The following is a 19,307-nucleotide window of genomic DNA, read 5'->3' as shown; positions in this document are numbered from 1 at the left end:
TCTCATCAGTTGACTATTTCTAGGGAGAAACGTTTGGCATATATTGGCCACCACTGACTTGCATTATAATGCTTAGCATGGTAATGCAAGAAGTGCAAGTCCACCACTGACCTGTATTGTAATGCTTTGTGCAGTAGCGCAAGTCCTTTTCTTCCTTTAGGATGAACTGAGGCAGGGTTAAATCATCAGCAACCTGCACAGCTCCTTTCTCTTGCCACTCAAATATCAGATCGTTCATTGTGTAGCCAACTATAAACAGCAGAGGGAGAAACAAAACACTTTAGCATGAACTGTGATTTGCACTGGATTCAAATGCTTGGAGGGGCCAAGAAATAATAGCCCCAAAGTTGCTTTGAGTTAGGTGCGTTTCCCAACTCTGAATAGGTTCACTGTGGAAGGGATGTTGGGGTACACACATTTGCAAACATGGATTAATTTAAAGACATATAAAAAGAAGTGTACACAGGGCGAAATGGCAACGGGGGCTTAAGGTAAAATTCAGATGACCAACTGACATGGCTGACATTCACATCTAGTACAGTGGTACCTTGGTTCCTTGGTTCTCAAACTTAATCCATTCTCGGAGTCCGTTCGACTCCTGAAACCATTAGAAAACCAAGGCACGGCTTCCAAATGGCTGCAGGAGCTTCCTGCACTCAATCGGAAGCCACATTGGATATTCGGCTTCCAAAAAACGTTCGCAAACTGGAAAACATACTTCTGGATTTGCGGCCTTTGGGAGCCGATGTGTTTGGCAACTAAGCCATTCTAGAATGAAGGTACGACTGTAGTACAAACATTTTGTCTCTTAACAGCAAGATATACACATATAACGGATGCTGCTCCCAGCCAGACAGTTCATAATTTACAGGAGGGTCAAAACTAGATGCTAAGGGTAAATGCAGAACTGCTACCTAGAGTGGCCGCTGCTCATTTAGTTTTCTCCTCCCCATATCTGACACCTACATGCCTTGTGATGTGTCATCACAACATTCTGCATTATCTGGGCTCCGCCACTGGCAGCTAGTGATGTCGAGCAGGGGTGAAGAAATGTGAAACATCACAGCACCAAGAGTTCTACTAGGCATCAGGCAGACACCAGGGAACGAGGCACATGGCAGCCATTTTTGTTGACAGCAGAGCATTCAGCACAAAAGCCTTCATCAACCTGGTGCCACTCAGATATAGCTGGACTACAGCTCCCATCAGCCTCATAGGAGTTGCTGTCCAATACCATCTGGAGGACACCTGGCTGGTGAAGATAGTGCCCTTAAATGGACTCAACAGGAATGAAGGACAGAGGACAAGGGCTGATAAATATTGAGCGAGTATTGTATCACACAGTCTTCTCCAGACAAAGGCTTTTTGTTGTTGCCCTCTACCCCAGAGTATTCTCCACTGAGAATCTGTTGAAGCAAGCTAAATTTAAGCTGGACGGCTTGAACACTGGCAGGGAGTGTGATCAGAGAAGCATGAAAACTTGCACATGACAACACAGTCTGTCCCAATGCTTCATCTCTTCCTTCTTCCCTCCGGTTTCTCTTTCATAATTGGAGGATTCAGCTAAGAGCTGAACAGATGATGCAGTGGAAGTCTGTGTGCAGAATGGCAGCTATTTTTAGAGGGGAAACCTTCAAGACTCACAGCTCTCCAACTGCATAATACATGTCTGGACGTCCATGGGGAAGTTCTTCAGATCCATGGGACAAGCCAGCGTCAAGGTGATCCTGTGAAAGGAACGGAGACAGTGATTCGAGATGCTTCAAGCTGATGTGACAAGCAAGTTGCACTAAAGTCATTGGGGTGACAACTGAGGTGAGCAGGGGTCACCCTCAGGCCTACGGACAGGGGAGGGAGATACAGAGAGCACAACCCCCTGACTTCTGGAAATAGGGCCATGCTCTAAACATTAACTCCATTAACGCTGCTTAATATTTATGCTCCCCAACATAGATATCTCCACATATGAAAAGGCAGAACATCCAGAGGAACCTATGAGGCAATCTTCCCTGGCTATGTAAATTCAATTAACATTTTTTTTGGGGGGGCAGGGGCAGGGGTAGCATTAAAACATTAAACTCCCTCAACCAGCAGTTTGAAATGTTCCATCACCATGGGGTATATTGTGCCTAGGCTGATGATCACGTATGCTGAGGTCACAGCTATCAGGTGAGGAGAAAATGTTCCTACATGTTCTGTAGCAAGAGAAACAGTGCAAGCTACCAGTGTCAGAATCAGACTGGACCCATTTTTCCCAACAACAGCTGCAAAAACAGGAACACTTGCAGGTAATTGCATCAGAGAGAGACCCAGGTCAGGTCCACAACATTTTGCTACCTGAGGCGAAGGACGATATGGTGCTCCCTCCCGCAACCCCATTTGCTCTGCAGAAGCTGACTGGCAGCTGAATCGTACAACAACATTGGCAATGCAATAGCATCCTTCTGTGCACAAAAGGGTTGCGGGCGAGTTTTTAAGGGATGCCAGACAGGCCTATGGGATATATAGGGCAGCCGACAACTAACTCATTCTGTCTCCACAAGGATTTTTTAAATCGCACAACAGAAGGTTTGCCCCTTCCTTCATTTTGTAGGTGCCCTGTGCTCTGGAGGGATTTGAGCAAACCTATAAAGACTGAAGGGGGTGCATAGTGGGGAGGGTGGGAAGCCCTACTGCAACTGGCAGGAACTCTTGTGCTGATGGAATGAGTGGGTTGGATACCACCCATAGCTCTGATCTATGGGTGGAATGACCAAGGGGCTCAGGAGGAATGGCAGATGGAAAGACTGCTGTCGCTGTCTCTCAAAATTTGTCACATGGCATGAGGCAACTAGTGATAGGTTTGACCTTGGAGAGACCCAACCCAGCTGATCCCTGATCTGTTCAATGTACGGTGATGAACAAAAGGGCTAACACAGTCCTACGGAAGATGCTGCCCCCCTCTCATTGGGGTCCTTTCAGACCCTGCAATGGCCCCTGTTTAAAAAAATATATTTTTTGTTTGTTTGTTTTTCTGCCATTCATTCGAGGATCACAGGGCAGTTTACAATATAAAAACACAAAATTACATAACATAGTAAGGAACAAAAACAATAACACACACACATGGTTTAAAAGGTCATAGATTATTTAATTAGCCAAAGGCCTGGGAGAAAAGGGATGTTTTTGCCTGGCACCTAAAGGTGTTGAACAAAGGCGCCAGGCAAGCCTCTCCCAGTATCCCACATCCTGTTTAGGGAGCACAGGGGTGCAAGGAAGAAGGGGGGCAAGTCCCATTGCACGAGCAGACCTCATTCCCCCCCAAACATACTCAACTTAGCACACACAACAACTTGACTCCATAGGACTTTCTTCTAAGTAGGCATGACTAGGGTCATACTGTAGATCACTCCACCTTTCCCAACACCAACCTCCATGAGTATTGCTCCTCCGTATACCTTTCAGACACGAGAGGTATGAGAACACATGTCTCTCACCTCTCCGAACAGAACTATAAATGGTAGGTCACCTTTGGTGGCAGTTGTTTTATTACCTACCTATTGTTAGCTGGAAAGCATTTCAAACAGCTGTGTGAATTAAAGCTTTAGGTTCCCAAAGAGCTGGGCTACGTGCTTGGACTACGGCTCTGCTGTCTGCTGTTTGAACTGAAGCCACCTCCTGGGTCCCCCCCTCCTTCCTTTTTTGTCTGCATTACTACACTGGCTGTTTATTCTGTTCCTCGGCACACCAGCACGACACCTGCGACATGAGCCAGGTGTCCCCGTGGGATGTGCCCCTGTGCATTTTGGGATTGCACTGCAAGGCTTCAGCGAGCCAGAGTTTGCAAACATTGCACGAGTTCACAGAAAGGTAGTCTTTAGAATCTATTGTCAGCGCTTTCGCTCTCTAGCATTAGGCTGCACTTAACAGGAAAATTGCATATTCTTAATTGCATTCTTTTTAGGAGAGCGGGGAGGCGGCGGGAAGGGAGGTTCGGAGGTGGCTAGAATGGATTATTTCCAAATTGAAATCAGTGCGGTTATCTCAGTTCACATAGCATTAATCTGAAATCCAATGACCCAGAAATAACTGTGTTGAGAAATGGTGGGGGGGAAAGCCAGATCTATCTGGTTCTACTGTGTGATTTGCCCTCTCTCGAAATAATTTTCATTCTCCTCCAAGCAAAGGAGACTGAGCTGGAACATCTTTCAAACTGTAATATACCAGCGTGCGGAGAATCCCCTTATATATATTCTCAAATTGTACCAAATTTTCAAAGAAGTGCTGCTGCAAAGGGCAGCACTAATGTCTATCGCCTGTTCTCTAGAATTTTTTTATAGAATCTCTGTGGTCCACTGAGGTATTGCCATTTTACAAAGCAAGACTACGTACAGTGGTATCTCGGGTTACGAACCTAATTCATTCCAGAGGTCCATTCTTAACCCGAAACAGCTCTTAACCTGAGGCATGCTTTCACTAATGGGGTCTGCTGCCACACCACTGCTGTGCAATTTCCGTTCTCATCCTGGGGCAAAGTTCCCAACCCAAGGTACTACTTCCAGATTAGCGGAGTTTGTAACCCAAAGTGTTTGTAACCCAAAGCATTTGTAACCCGAAATACCACTGTACTCAAGATTTTGTAGCAGTGAATCAGGCACAATGAATCACAGTAATGTGATCCTGAATATGGCTGAAGTTTACACACCAAGGGTGGGAAACCTGCTCCAGGCTGGGATTGGCCTTCTGGGTCTCCTCCTGACCATCAGCTGTCTGGCAGGGAGCAGCTGAGAGGTCAAAGGGCAAAGTGTGCAACTGCAGTTCCTTTGTCTGCAAGACAGTCAAGGCAGAGGGGAAAGTGTCTTGGCAGAGAGGCAGATGTGTTCCTTACAAATACTCAAAAAGTCATATGTGAATTTTGCAATTGCCTGCATGTAGTTTTTGGGATGCACATGCATTTTGAAAGTTGAGGTTTGAAACAGTTGTATGGCAGGCCTTGCAGTTTCGCCGTGTGTTGAGCTTATTTGGTGGATACTGCTTGAGATTACCGAGTTGCTTTTCGCATTTTGCATAGTCAGGAGAGATAAAGGGTACGAGAGAGCATCTCCTGCCCACCACCATTCACAAACCTTGGGGGAGAGGGGGAAAGGCTACGGAGAAAACGAAAAGGGAAGCTTCGGTGTATCTGTTTACATGGCAAATAGTTTTGTGCGGGTGTGTATGTGTAATTGTGTGCCTTCTTTTGGCTCTCACTCCATGCACCTCTTGAATGCAACCCCTGAGCTCTTTCTACTAGGAAGCACAGCTCCTGGCTTGAAAAAGGCATCCCATCCCTTCTACACAAACCTACTTTGGTGGGATTTTTGTTGGAATAGATATGCATGGGATATTGCTGCATGTGTTTTTTTCTATAGAATCTAAGAGGCACCATGCCCAGCCTGACTAATGTGTCATATGTTAAAGAAATCTAAGATAGTGGAAAAGTTTAGTGCAGCCCCTGGCACACTGGCCCTATTGTTTGCCCTTCTGATATAGGAACAAACCTTGGTGCCTGCTGGACCACGCCTTGTTGTCAGTAACCCTAGCCATCTTAGATCTTGTTAACTCATGTCGTGTAAGAACAAACAATTATCTCAGGGCTGAATTGGCCATTAAGCAAAATAAGCGCTATACAGTCATACATCATGTTATGTCTGCTTCAGGTTGCATGTTTTCGTCTTGCATCCCACAGCAACCCGGAAGTACTGGAATGGGTTACTTCCGGGTTTCGCCGCTCGCGCATGCGCAGAAGTGCTAAATTGCGCTGTGCGCCTGCACAGACACAGCACTTCGAGTTGCGGGCTTTTCACGTTATGGATGGGCCTCTGGAACAGATCCTGTCCGTAACACGAGGTACCACTGTAATTTTCCATTGCCAAATTTACCATGGAATATATGGTGCAGCTGAACCAGGTTCCGCACAAAAGGCTCCCACAATATGTGTGTGTCATAAGTTCAGTGCAACAAAAAATGTAAAAACAAGATTCAGTCATGCTGAACTTTATACAATAACTGGAGAAAACAATATTTTACGGTTTATTATTGTTTATATTTCAAATTAGATATCTATGGGGGCACCAAAATCTTTTAAGTGCTTAGGGCTTCTAAAGGTCTTAATTCAGCCCTGCGATATCTTCACATGATTTCATGCTTTTGCAATATAATTTTAAATGGAACATTACTCCAGAATTCATGTTGCAGTCTAGTTCAAGATTCAACATGTGAAGGACCCACACCCTGGAGACTTGCGAAGGGTCTCCATGCTTCCTTTTCTCACCTGATACTGTACAGGACATTCCCATTTCTGGCGATGCGCAGAAGTTTGTTATCTGTGGTGATCTCATGGAAATGAGCCCCTTTTTCATTAGCAAAGAACAAATCGGGTTTCCAGATGGAGTCCAACATGGATGGGTCCAAGTCCAAGGAATCATCTGGATACTCGTTGTATGCCAGCCGGGGGTCATTCCACTGCTGCCGCAAGAAAATATTCACTCTGTAATCCTGCATGGAAGAAAGAAAAGCAAAGTTATGGGATGCCCCAAGGAAGGTATCAGAAATGGCCAGAAACTGCAATGCTAAATGCAGCAGGAAGGGCACTGAAAAGCAGCTGAGACTGAATGAACAAAGCAAATGCAAAGTCTTTACTACTGCTAGGGTCAGGGTCTTTCTCTGCGAGTTTCGCTGCTGGTGCTATTTCTTCAGGAAGTGCCTGTATTTTTAGCTCTGTAGCCAAAGGGGTTATCACAGGGCAAACAGCTGCAGCCGACACCTGTTCCATGCTGCGATTTTCAGACCATCCATCGACAGACCAGGGCTGTGGTTTATCAGACTGAAGAGGGGATATTATCCAGGCTCATGGAATAGGCACTGCAGGATCCTCTCCCAGGTTGGGCTGAGGTCACACAATGATGAAATACCTCTTTGGTATATTGAGAATGTGCAGAGGATGGAAGGTAGTTCTTGGGAGTATTCCACTTGTTTCTCAAGATTAATGGTAATTTCCAGAGCCTTTTAGAGGCAAGCAAGCAAGCAAGCAAGCAAGCAAGCTATTCTACAGTTGAATTTCATAATAGCTCTATGAAATCAATTCTGTTTTGCACATGGGTCTCCCATAGCCAAGATCTGGGGATACTAAGGAGAGAGAAGATTGGGCAAGGGAATGGCTTGCAACAGAACAAAGCCCAGAAGACAGTGCTTAGCCAAAAGGCTCTGTGAGAAGAAAGCCCCATTAACCAGCACTGCTGCTACCTCCCCAACCCAAGAAAGTTGCCCCATCCTCTGAAGATTGCCTACAAACTCTCAGTAGAACAGGAGCCCCCATCCCCATCACTGCCTGAAGAATCCAGCACTGATAACTTTCCCAGAGGGTGTGAAGCAGGAAACCTTGACCTACCTCTACAGCTCATTTGAAGTTCTGATTGTCTCCAGACCTTTCCTGGAGCAGCATCCTAGCTTGCTTGCTGCTGGTTGCCTGTATCCATCTCAAATTTCCCTCAGCTCCATGTGGAGCTGTCCATGGTTCTGTCTCTGTGCCCTAACCCTTGTCCCACTTGCCTCCTCCTCTCTAGAACAGGATAAAGGGGCTATCAAAGTTGAGAGTGTGTGGCTTAGTCGATATCATCCATGCACCTGGGTTGACTGGACTAGATGGGCCATTGGCCTGATCCAGCAGGCTCTTCTTATGTCCTTATGACTGTCAGAGAGTGTGTGTTGGTACTGCAGGCTACATGGAAACTCCAGGAGACTGTAAAGCACTGAACTGCAGTTGCTGGGAGAAATAGAGGGAGGGCTATTGTGTGTTCATGGGCATTGGGTTTGCCATTGTGCAAATCAGGGTGCTGGATGATGAACCTTTGATCTGATGGAGCTCTCTTCTTCTAGTGGCTTGGAGAACTGCATCTCTGATGAGCTTCCATTGCCACTTCAAGACATTTTTATGCACCTGGGTTGACCGGGTTACCTCTGATCTGTGGATTTTCATGCTGTCATATGTTGTGGATTTTTATTATGTTTTCAGATGTTCTACTTTTTGTTTGATCGCTTTGTTGTTGTATTGTCAAATTTGTTTTGATTTTTTTTAAGAAACCTATATTTTTAAAAAAGAATGAAAGTGCTACAGTATATGAAATAGGTAAAATAAATTAAGTAAATAAATAATCTAGTATGGCTTTTATATTCTTACTTTTAAATATTCTTCAGGTAGATCTTTACAGGTATAACAGGGGATTGTGCCTTCAATATTTTATCAGGTAAAACACAGTGTTCCTCAGCTATCAGACCTTTGCGAAATTCTCCATCAGACCATACTAATTTCATTTTCAAAATATGTTACTTGCTCATTTTTTTTAAAGTTTCCACTATTATTTGAAACTAGCATGATGTCTCAGGAAGAGAGTGCAAGCCTGCACGCATGAGGTTCTGGGTTCAAGTTCTGATGGCTTCAGGCAGCAGAACAGTGAAAACTATTGCTTGAAGTCTCACAAAGCTGGGCTTGAGATCCTCAGTCAATAGTCCAGATTATACTCCTAGAGTAGATGGCCAGAATATACCCTGCAATATTTCATCCTCCAAAAGAATAGTAGTTAAATCATATACAAATCAATGAACAAATGTTCGTGTTGCACATTATTTTTTTTAAAATAGGAAATAATAAACATCTGGGAAATTTTTCTTTTTAATCATCATGATTTTTTTTTAAAAAACTTTTAAACAAATATCCACATTGCATAGTATTTAAAAAAGAAAACAAGCAGCATCTGGAAGATGCTTCCAAAAAAAATGAGAATTTTTTTTAAACATCTGTTAACGGGATCTAATTTGAAATGTTCCAAATATACACATTTTCAGCCTTAAGCTGTGCTTCTAATATAAGGAATGATTTCAGGCATGTGATACCAGAGCCAGTGTGGTGTAGTGGTCAGTGTCCAATTAGGATCTGGGAGATCAGGGTTCAAATCCCCACTCAGCTATGAAGCTCACTGGGTTACCTTGGGCCAGTTCAGTCTAACCTGGTTCACAGGGTTGCTGTGGGGATTGAGTGAGGAGAGGGAGAACCATGTATGCTACCTTGAGCTCCTTGAGGGGCAAGGCAGGATATAAATGCAATCCATCCATCCTCTTCAGCTGTGACATGGGTTTGCCCAATGCATGTGAGGATGTTGTGAGTAGACCCAGTCTTCATGCCTCCCCCATTTGAGCCCTCACAGATTCTTTTTTCAGTGCCTAAAGATTGCAGGCCACAATGTGACAGAATGGAAAACAAAAACAAAGCCAGCACAAGAAATGAGTTGAACGAAGGAGCCCTTAGAGATGTCATGGATAGGGAGTTGGTCTTAGATCTGAACCCAGCCAGGAAACTCACTGAGCAGCCCTATCAAACAACCTCACAAGACGGTTGTGAGGATAAAGCGAGATAACTGGCATAGCTCAGTGGCTAAAGATATGAGTGGAAACATCTCAGGTTCAAGCTCCACCATCAAGAAAGAATCCATAGGATGGCCTTAGGGAAGCCAGCCTCTCTTTCCCTCTCCATCTGAAAATAAGGAGATAATGATACTAATTTCCTTTACAGGGCTGCAATCACGTATATGAAGTTCCTCGAACATTCAAATATTCCACAGAAATGCTAGGGATTGGTGTTCTAATCCAATATATTCTGCCTGAGCAACCCTGAGGAAAACAGAGATACAAATCGTGTAACAAATAAATTCTTTTTGCGGGAGGAGTCATAGCTCAGCAGTAGAGCGTCTGGTTTGTATGCCAAGTGTCTTAGATTATTTGTTTATTTCATTTATAAATCACTTCCCATGAGGCAACCTGAAGCAACTCACAATAAAAATGCATATAAAACAGTTACAAATATAAAGACACTAATACAATTGCATATGCATAGTTTAAGACAATAACAGGGCTTGCATGGAATCACTACCCACCCAATACAGATGTCAACTGGGGTAAAGTCAGCTAAATTCCTAGCATCTCCAGGTACAGCAGAGACTGTCCCCCATCTGAAACCTATAAGAGTTGCTGCCAGCCAGTGTGGACAATACTGAGCTAGATGGACCAGTGGGCTGACATATAAGGCAGCTTGCTTTGTTGTGTCTTATGTTCATAAATAAGGGACACAGGTGGTGCAGTGGTCTAAACCACTGAGCCTCTTGAGCTTGCCAATCAGAAGGTTGGCGGTTCGAATCCCAGTGACGGGGTGAGCTCCCGTTGCTTGGTCCCAGCTCCTGCCAACCTAGCAGTTTGAAAGCATGCCAAAAAAGTGCAAGTAGATAAATAGGTACCACTCCAGTGGTTTCCATGCGCTACTCTGGTTTCAGTATTCCGTTGCGCCAGAAGCGGCTTAGTCATGCTGGCCACATGACCCGGAAAAACTGTCTGCGGACAAACGCCGGCTCCCTCGGCCTCTAAAGTGAGATGAGCGCTGGATCCCCAGAGTCATCTGACTGGACTTAACTGTCAGGGGTCCTTTACCCTTTTTTATGTTCATAAATACTCAAATTCTGGTCTGGGGCAATATGCTGATTCCATCTCCCTTCATAGTATTTAGCTTTCTTCCTGTGCCAAAGAAGAGAAGGACATGTGGGGTGTGTGTGTGTGTGTGTGTGTGTGTGAGAGAGAGAGAGAGAGAGAGAGACAAAGCAAGAGTACACAAATGGGGCTGACCCTATTAGAGATCCCTGTTGTTCATAGGGGTGTCCCATCCATCTGCAAACCCAGACAGTACTGCAGACTTTATGGGCTTGCCCTCTAATTTAATGGAAACTTGTCTCGCCCGTGCTATTGAGAATGACATTTGCTTCACTGTCTCATGTCTTACAGCTCCCCTGTGTTGTTGCCAGGCCAAGCCAAGCCAGACCCTTTCCCTGGACAATAGGTGGTAGCTCTGGTTTCCTTTGTCTGACCAATGGCTTCCCTTTGCCATCTGCCCTCCGGGGCTTCGCGTGAGAAAAGAAGCCCTTTTCGCAAACAAAGAAGGCGATAAAAGCTCCCGGTCCCTTCCTTCATTTGCATTTTCAATGTGCTTGAGGAATGGCAGGTCATAAACCAATTTCACTGCCCTTGACCAAATTAATTGTTAGGATTAGGATTTATGGTTTTTATTTAGTGCTTTTCTTACTTGGGATGACCTGAAGCAGTGAGTCAGACGCCGATAATAAAGTGAAGGTGTGTGCAGAAGCCGTTATATGTGTGCTCACTAGTAACTAATACATAACTGCAGACAGAAGCAGCTGATCTTTTCTCTTAATGCAAATCAATGGTGCTTAGAATTACTGCCTATATTTGGAAATTTGCCCTCAGCTAGAGGTGTGTTGAAAATCATCGTGAAAGCAGCCTTGAATGTGCACAACAGAGGAGTTCCCCAAAACTGGAGATAGGTTTATAAATGTGGAGCAAGGTGGCAATTGAACAGCTGGAGTTTAATGGAATTTGCTCCAGATATTCTTGGAACAAAGTTGCCAGCTTATTTACAGTGTTCATACATTTATAAACTGTCTTTCATTATAAAACAACAAGGCAGCTTACAGAATGGAATCAATACAACAAAACAGGAAGACCCTAAAAGCTCAAATACCAGAATTTCCTACAGAGGTGGTACTAAAAAAGCTCCAGAATGCAGTCAGGCATAGGCAAGCTTTAGCCAATTACCCTTGGTGCCCACTGCATATCTATAGGAATGTCATTCCACAGCATGGTGGCCACTGCAGAGAAGACCCTTCATTGAGCTGCCGCTAGACAGGTCTCCTCCAGGCATGACATGACTAGGAGGGTCTCTCCCAAGCATCTCAATGAACAGGCTGGATTGCTCTGCTTTTCTATGGACCACATCAGCAATGCTGAGATGGGGGTCTTGTCATCTTGGCAGCCCAAGAGCTCCATACACATGGCCAAGGCTTACGCCCTGGGGAGGTTGTTTCAGAGTTGCTAACACAGCAGTTTGACTTCACCCCTGGTGGTGCACTCCACTGTCTCTCAAGACAGATGGATGGCAAGAACAATAAAGAGACTTGACCACCATGTTACTTGCCTTGGTAACTTCTAGCCTGGGTTATTGTAACACACTTTACACAGACATGTCTTTGAAGAGGGTTCAGCAACTGTTGCTGGTCCAGAATATGGCAGTCAGGTTCCTAGTTAGACTAGCCAGTCATTCCTAAAGCCTTTATTAAGACAAGCATGTGCTGTTCTACCACTGAGCAACAGTCCTTCAGCGGACTTTGCTACTCACAGCTGATGTCTATAAATCTGCTGAGGTTCCTGCCAGGGACCTTTGGGTGTAGAAGTCCTGCTTCTCATTGGCTCTGGCCTCCCCTATTTCTATTCTCCCTGCTTGAAGCACCACCAGTCAGAACTGGTTTCAGCCCACTACTCTGGAGACATTCCTAGTTCCTGGATGTGTAACCATATGGCCAGTACAGGAGTGTACCAAGGTTACTGGGACTTCTGGTATTCCCTGCAGTGCACTGTACAGTAGCAGCAGGAAAAGAAGATGATTTCTTTAAATAAATGAATGAAATCCACGTAAGATTCCCATAATTGTAACCATCAAGCCCTTATGTACCAGGCACAAGCTTATGATGCAAAACTATATTATCCTGTGGGCAGATCCAGGGTTTGATTTCTACTAATATCCAGTGTACTGTGTGGAAATGTTCTACCTGCAGGAAAGATACCAGTTGCTTGGAATCAACTAAATTCCAAGCAACTGGTAAGCCAGCTCCTCAGAAGTTGGGAGAGCACAGTGGGGCTTAGGCCTCGCTTGCGGGTTCCCCACAGACTCCTGGTTGGCTGATATGAGAACAGGATACTGGACTACATTGGTCCAGCAGGATCTTCTATGTTCTTAAGGACTTCTGACTTCAGTGTATGCTGAACTGCATTAGGCAAACATCTTCACATCCTTCGAGCACAGTTAATATCCTTATAGAAATTCATGACGTGTTTGCCTTTATAAAGTCCACCTGTCACCACAGGCGCTTTTGCAGTGCTAATGGCACCACATAACTTTCTCCTGCTGGCTCTCCACCTCCATTTGAACTTGAAAGTATGCCTCTTAGAGGCATGAATAAAATTTTATTCCCTGCTCTTTTGCGAGAAGGGCTGGGCTCCAAGAAGTCACCTTCACATGTTCTGGCTAATTACCCATTTCCTCCCCAAGGTAAGATATCTTTAGAAAACTGTTGAATAGCTGAAGACAGCCAATAATGGGATTGGCCTTCTGCACAACTAACCAGTCACACAAGTCTGAAGTCAGGTAAGAAAGACATAGTTAAAATAGGGGCAGGTGGAATGGACAACTTTGAAGAGAAGAGGCTCGAGTCTCTATGGACAGCAGCTACCTGAGCAAATCAAATGCATCGATTCCCTCCCCTTTCTGTTTGTGAAAATCAGTGATGGCTGCAGTCAGTGAAAATCAATGTAATTGGCCTAACAGGCAGCAAGAAAAAGACTCTTTTGCTTATTCAGCAGCAAACTGGCTGAACGCCGGCAGGTCAGCCCTGATCCTGTGCCTATTTCATGTAAGGCATGAAATAAATCTAGCTGGAGAGGAATTCCAACAGGAGTTGCTTGATGTTTATTGCCTTGCATGATGAAAAGGTGCAAGGGTGATTTGGGAAAGCAAGGATTTTATGGCTTGGGGAACTAAGCAGGCTTTGAATAAATGGACGTTTGAGCAGAGTCCTTAACTATGGGAGATCGAAGGAAGATACCAGGTACCATTTGGGAAAGGGCTGGAGCTCAGTGGTAGAGCATCGACTGCATGCAGAAGGCTCCAGGTTCAACCCTTGGTTTCTCCCAGGGTGGATTTGATTTAAATAACAATTTAAATCACTAGTCAGTAAAACTTGATTTAAATCTTTTTTTTTTTTTTTTTTTTTTACAGAAAGACTCATTCTTGCTGGTATAATCTTAATATTTACAACCAAATGAAGGTTTCATTTTTGGAACCATAAATTTTCAGAGATGTTTTTACAGTTCTATAAAAAATTACTGATCTGGTTATACTATAAGAAATACATAGACTGATAATTATGAAATTATTGTAAGGTTTAATAAGTTAACTGTTTATATTTGGACAACTTTTCTGCTGTACTTTATTGGAAGAAGAAAAAAAATCATTTCCTTAATAACAATTTAAACAATTTATTTAACTAAAGCAATAGCATTATAGCATATGCATCCATGTTTGTTAACTGATGTGGTTAAACATTTTTTTTAAAAAAAACTTAGACTGAGATATAGCACACATGAAAAACTTAAAACAGAGCCTTATTTCCTGATGAATAGCCTTTGGACTATAATGTAACTTAAATGGAAAACTTAAGATTTTTCCTCCAAAAGCATTTTATTTTAAAATATCATCATCATTATTTTTTAAAAAATCCGATTTAAATTAAACATCCATATTTTTTTAAACCATTGATTTTTACCCACCTTGGTTTCTCCAGATAGGCTGGGGGAAAGCTCCTGTCTGAAATCCTGGAGAGTCGCTGTCAGCTAGTGTAGACAATACAGTGGTACCTCTGGTTATGAACTTTATTTGTTCTGGAGGTCCGTTCTTAACCTGAAACTGTTCTTAACCTGAGGTACCACTTTAGCTAACGGGGCCTTCCACTGCCACTGGGCCGCCACCATACGATTTCTGTTCTCATCCTGAGGTAAAGTTCTTAACCCGAGGTATTACTTCTGGGTTAGCGGAGTCTGTTACCTGAAGTGTTTGTAACCCAGTTGTTTGTAACCCGAGGTACCACTTTACTGAGCTAGCTGGACCCATGGCTTGACTCAGTAGAAGGCAGTTTTCAATGCTCCTATGGGCCTCCCAAAGGGAAGGCTGATTTTAGTGGGATTATTATTATTATTAGTTATTAAATTTGTGTGATTCTATACAATGGAATGACTCCAGAGTAAGGGCATTTTCACACATGAAACTGAATTTGGGTTGTTTGATAACAGGAACATAAAAAAATGACATCTCCTAGGCTGGACATCTGACTCCTTGGACTGTACTATCTTATGACCCCACGGTGGAAGGTCGTGTGGATCCAGAATTGGCCTCCACAGTCACTTATGGACTCACTGTTAAAACGCTGTTTATAGAAGACAATCTTACTCGGCTACGAGTGATTGCCAAAGAAAAAGAAGAAGACTATCTTATATTAACAGCACTCACACATGACATGTGTACAGTGAGAGAGGTTGAGGCGAAACCTCTAATGTCACTTGGGGCTGCAACCCTAGCACATTTATTATATTATATTCTCTATTTATTAAATTAATGAATTAATTTTAATTTTGATTAATGAATTAATTTTATAATGGAATGATTTTAGAATGTTGTACTATTTTATTGTTGTTAGCCGCCCCGAGCCCGGCTTCGGCTGGGGAGGGCAGGATATAAATAAAATTTATTATTCTTATTATTATTAAAACATTTTACAATCTCCCTTCAGCACTTATGTACAGGGTGGTGTACAAACTAAAGCAAAAAATGATCACACCACCATAGATAGGACCATAAAATATAAATCTATAAAATCCAATCAAAACAGCTTTAAATGACAGTAAAGCACTTCTCTGGTCTCGATGAAATCTGGATGAAAACAGCAGAATTCACCTCAGAGGAAACATGAATAGGATTGCACATTAGGTTATTTTAGGCATGCACTGCCCTGGTCAGCAACGTAGAAATTATTTAATTTCTTATTGAACAACATTTGAATTCTTTTTTGTTTGAGGAATCAAATGTCTTGAGTTATCTCTGGTTCTATGGTCCACATACATACCATACATTTAAATCACATGGCTTCGTCCAAAGTGCCCTTCAAAGTGTAGTTTACTTCTCTTTATAACTACAAACCCCAGCCTCCTTAACAAACATTTTCAGGTCACTTCTGGGTTCAGTGTGATGTGTGTGTGTTTGCAGTCAAACACATATTGAAAGGGCGTTGCTTATATACTTCCTGGGGAGCTGCAGTCAATGTCCCTAACAAGAACACCAGCATAATGTTATATCTGTGCAAGCCTAAGTTGCCTTAGTGGATTAGTTTGAATCCATTTCTCTCTTGCGATGCACAAAATTACAACTGATCCCTGAGGCCAGAAATAGCAATTATCTTGGCGAACTTGTGTATCCAAACCAATGTAATGAGAACGCAAGGGCAGGGGGCAGATTTATGGGAAGGGTTTGGTAAGCCTGCTCCTCCTACAGCTGTTGATTCTTCTCAGGTAGAAACCTTGCCCCATTCCTGCTTTCTTCTCAGACTGGCTTCTCAGTCTACTTTTGGAACATGACTGGGGTTGGGTAGTGAATGACAGCATGGGACCATTTGCTAGAGAATTCACGAATAAGGGAAAGATTAAGCAGCTCCCTCATGTCTCTATGCACATGTATCCACAGAGTGAGCCTCCTTCCACCACAAAGTTAGGCTTGAAATAAGCATTCTTTATACTTGATTGCGCTCTCTCTCTCTCTCTCTCTCTCTCTCTCTCTCTCTCTCTCCTCTCTCTCCTCTCTTGTGTACTTCTTCCATGGGCCAAAAAAGAGGAGCCACATCCACATTAGAGTTAAGGAAACCCATGGTTGCAAATTCTGTCTTTCCTCATAAGCACTATCCTCAACATATATGACCTGACCGTTCTTTCTTCTGAATGCTCTGATAAGCTTCTTCTCATTTTTTGAGACTTGTGGCTAGTAAGCGGAAAGTTGCCTATTATGACCCATTTATCCCCCCCCAGTCCATTCTTTGATTGAAAAGTTTGTGCCCAGATGACTCCTAACAATTATTTTCGGTTATTTCCAGCCTCTGGTTTCTGGTGCCCTTTATATTAATCTCTGTAGCTGCTGTGGGTTGCACTGCAGTCTCCTGTAAGGTTACATTTGATTTAACCTTTTGAAGTGAGATGGATAGCATATGAGATTTCTTTAAATAGATCAAATTATATATAGATCATATAGATACAAAAGGGCATAATAGAATGAGGATTCCAAATGTCAGCTCTTGATCTTTAATTTAAGCTTGCATTGGTAACTTTTGCTACCAACTTTGAAGTTACTTGGGAGGGGTGACCAGTCTGATATCCATTCATTATTTTGAGTAAAATATTTATATTCTGCTACTTAATATTTCCACCCCACCTTTCCACCATGGATCCTCAGGATGGCTTACAACAGGCATCCTCAACCTTTTTGGGCCACTGGGTACATTTGGAAATTTAAGAAACTGCTATGGGTAGCACAAAATGTCAATTTCACAGAAGAAAACTGGTGGTCCTCCAAGCCTCCCCGCCCAACAAACAGGGAATGCATCTCTCTAAAGAAGCACAGGCAAAAATGCAGCAAAATTTCCAACCCTATTTAAAAATAAAAAATAGGAGGGCAGGGAAACTTGGCAGCCACTCTGTCCATGGACACCATTGTGGACCCCAGGCTTGCAGTAGCAAACATTAAAAGCAATCCATTGGAAAGTAAGTTGTAAAAGAAAAGCCAACAAAAGGACCATTTCCAACAGCACAGATCTGGCCACTTTTCAAGGGAACATAGAAATCTGCTTTCTCCTGAGTCAAACCATTAGTCCATCCAGCTTAGTGTTGTCTACATCACATGGCACTCCAGATGTTGTTGGACTCCAACTGCTGCTCCATCAGCTGGTTGGAGCTGATGGGAGTTCATCTGGAGGGCCACAGGTCTCCCATATGTGGTCTACCCTGACTGGTAGCAGCTGTCACAGTTTCAGACAGGTGTCTTTCCCAGTCCCACTTCGAGATGCTGGTTAATTAAATCATGGATCTTATGCATTCAAGGCAGATGTCCTACCACAGGGGCCTCCTCTTTGGGAAGGACTTTCTGAGACCCAGGCACTGCATCAATAAAACTGTGTCTTATGCTTCCACTTACCATACTTCAGACAGTGCGTGTGGGTGTGTGGTTGGGTTTCAGTTCTTGAGTGAAGCACCTGAGCACGTTCATATGGAAAGAGCCTTAAAGCTTAAAACCAACCATCTGGCTTGGCCCTGGAAGCAAATTAGTAGCAACCAGTACAGCTGAAACAGCCCTGTTGTAAATAATGCTTTACACTACACAGTAATCCAGCACCACACAATAATCTGGAAACATTTCTGAACATCTTTTAAAGAGAGCCCTATATACAGAATTTTACATATACCATGAAAAGGTCTGATTTCCCCAAGAAGGGACTTCGCTGGGACATCAGGAGAAGATCCTGAAAACTACCCAAGGCCATTATTCTAGGATAATGCTGGACCCAGGAGCATTCCCAAACTGTGAACCCCAGACAAGCTGAACCCCTGCATCTGGATCAGTAGAGCCTCAAATCAGACAATAGTTTGTCAGATTTAAGCTCCAGTCTGTTTACCTGGTCCAAATTTTACTTCTTCCGCATCTTCGAGGGCAGGTGAAAATGAGAGATGTTGTTGAGTGTCATCAGCCTGTTGATGACACAACTAAATCTCTGGACAAACTCACCCAGCAGTTTCCAATAGATGTTGGAAACATAATGGAACCTTGGCCAGGTCAAAGAGCCTTAGCACAATGTGTTCTTAATCCTCCCCTCCAGCAATGGCTGGAGTCACCAAAACATAATATATATTAATCCCAGTTCCATGGGATGGTTCAGAATGATGCCATAGCAAATTGCTTTGAAGATCACTGAGAGTTCTGGGTTTAAAAGGTTGTGCTCCCCTGTCAATTTCCCAAGGTAGGTCTTCCGCCCTTGTTTCACTCTCATATCCAGGCTAGAAGCAAGATTGATGATCCAGACAATTGGTTTCCTTCAGGAATACCTGGAGCTGAGATGCCATTACATGCTCCATTACCTTGCCCAGGAATGGTGAATTGGAGACTGGAAATAGTTTTTTAGGTTGGGGCGATCCAGTGCAGGTTTTTTTAAAAGAGAGGTCTCACAACAGCTTCCTCCATAACCTCCCTCAAGGAAGCATTTAGAACCTCAGCCACTCATGATGCCAGTTCTCCCTCTTCAATCAGTTGAGAAGGGCAAGAGACAGGAGTACAAATGGCCAGTTTCACCTCTCCCAAAAAAAATCCAGTCCACATCCCTAGGTTATCCAAACTGTTTAGAACAGGACAAGAGGAAACCATTGGCATGTTCAGAATTCCCACTCTGATTGTGATGTCCACATCAGAAGGGATGGGAGTGCAAAGTAATCCTGTTTTGGTTCTGCTTTATTTATTTCCTGTATAATAATACTGATAGGTTTAAATATTTTATTCTGCCTTTAAAAAAAAACAAATCAAAGACATCTTACAA

General features: G+C 43.4%; 1 protein-coding gene across 2 annotated transcripts in view; it reads right to left on the bottom strand.

Moving 5' to 3' along the window:
• Positions 1-19,307, bottom strand: part of GLRA1 (glycine receptor alpha 1) — a 90,318-nt gene that overhangs the window by 21,710 nt on the left and 49,301 nt on the right. For both annotated transcript variants that reach the window (XM_083603887.1, XM_083603888.1), the window contains exons 4-6: positions 6,293-6,516; positions 1,645-1,727; positions 112-249 (exon numbers count right to left, since the gene is read on the bottom strand). In XM_083603887.1, coding sequence (XP_083460013.1) covers positions 112-249; positions 1,645-1,727; positions 6,293-6,516 — 445 coding nt within the window. The remainder of the gene's footprint in view (positions 1-111; positions 250-1,644; positions 1,728-6,292; positions 6,517-19,307) is intronic.

The sequence above is a fragment of the Podarcis filfolensis genome (assembly GCF_964270895.1).
Source record: "Podarcis filfolensis genome assembly, chromosome: 2".
Classification (NCBI taxonomy): Eukaryota; Metazoa; Chordata; class Lepidosauria; order Squamata; family Lacertidae; genus Podarcis; species Podarcis filfolensis.
This window is presented reverse-complemented; position numbering and strand designations above follow the sequence as displayed.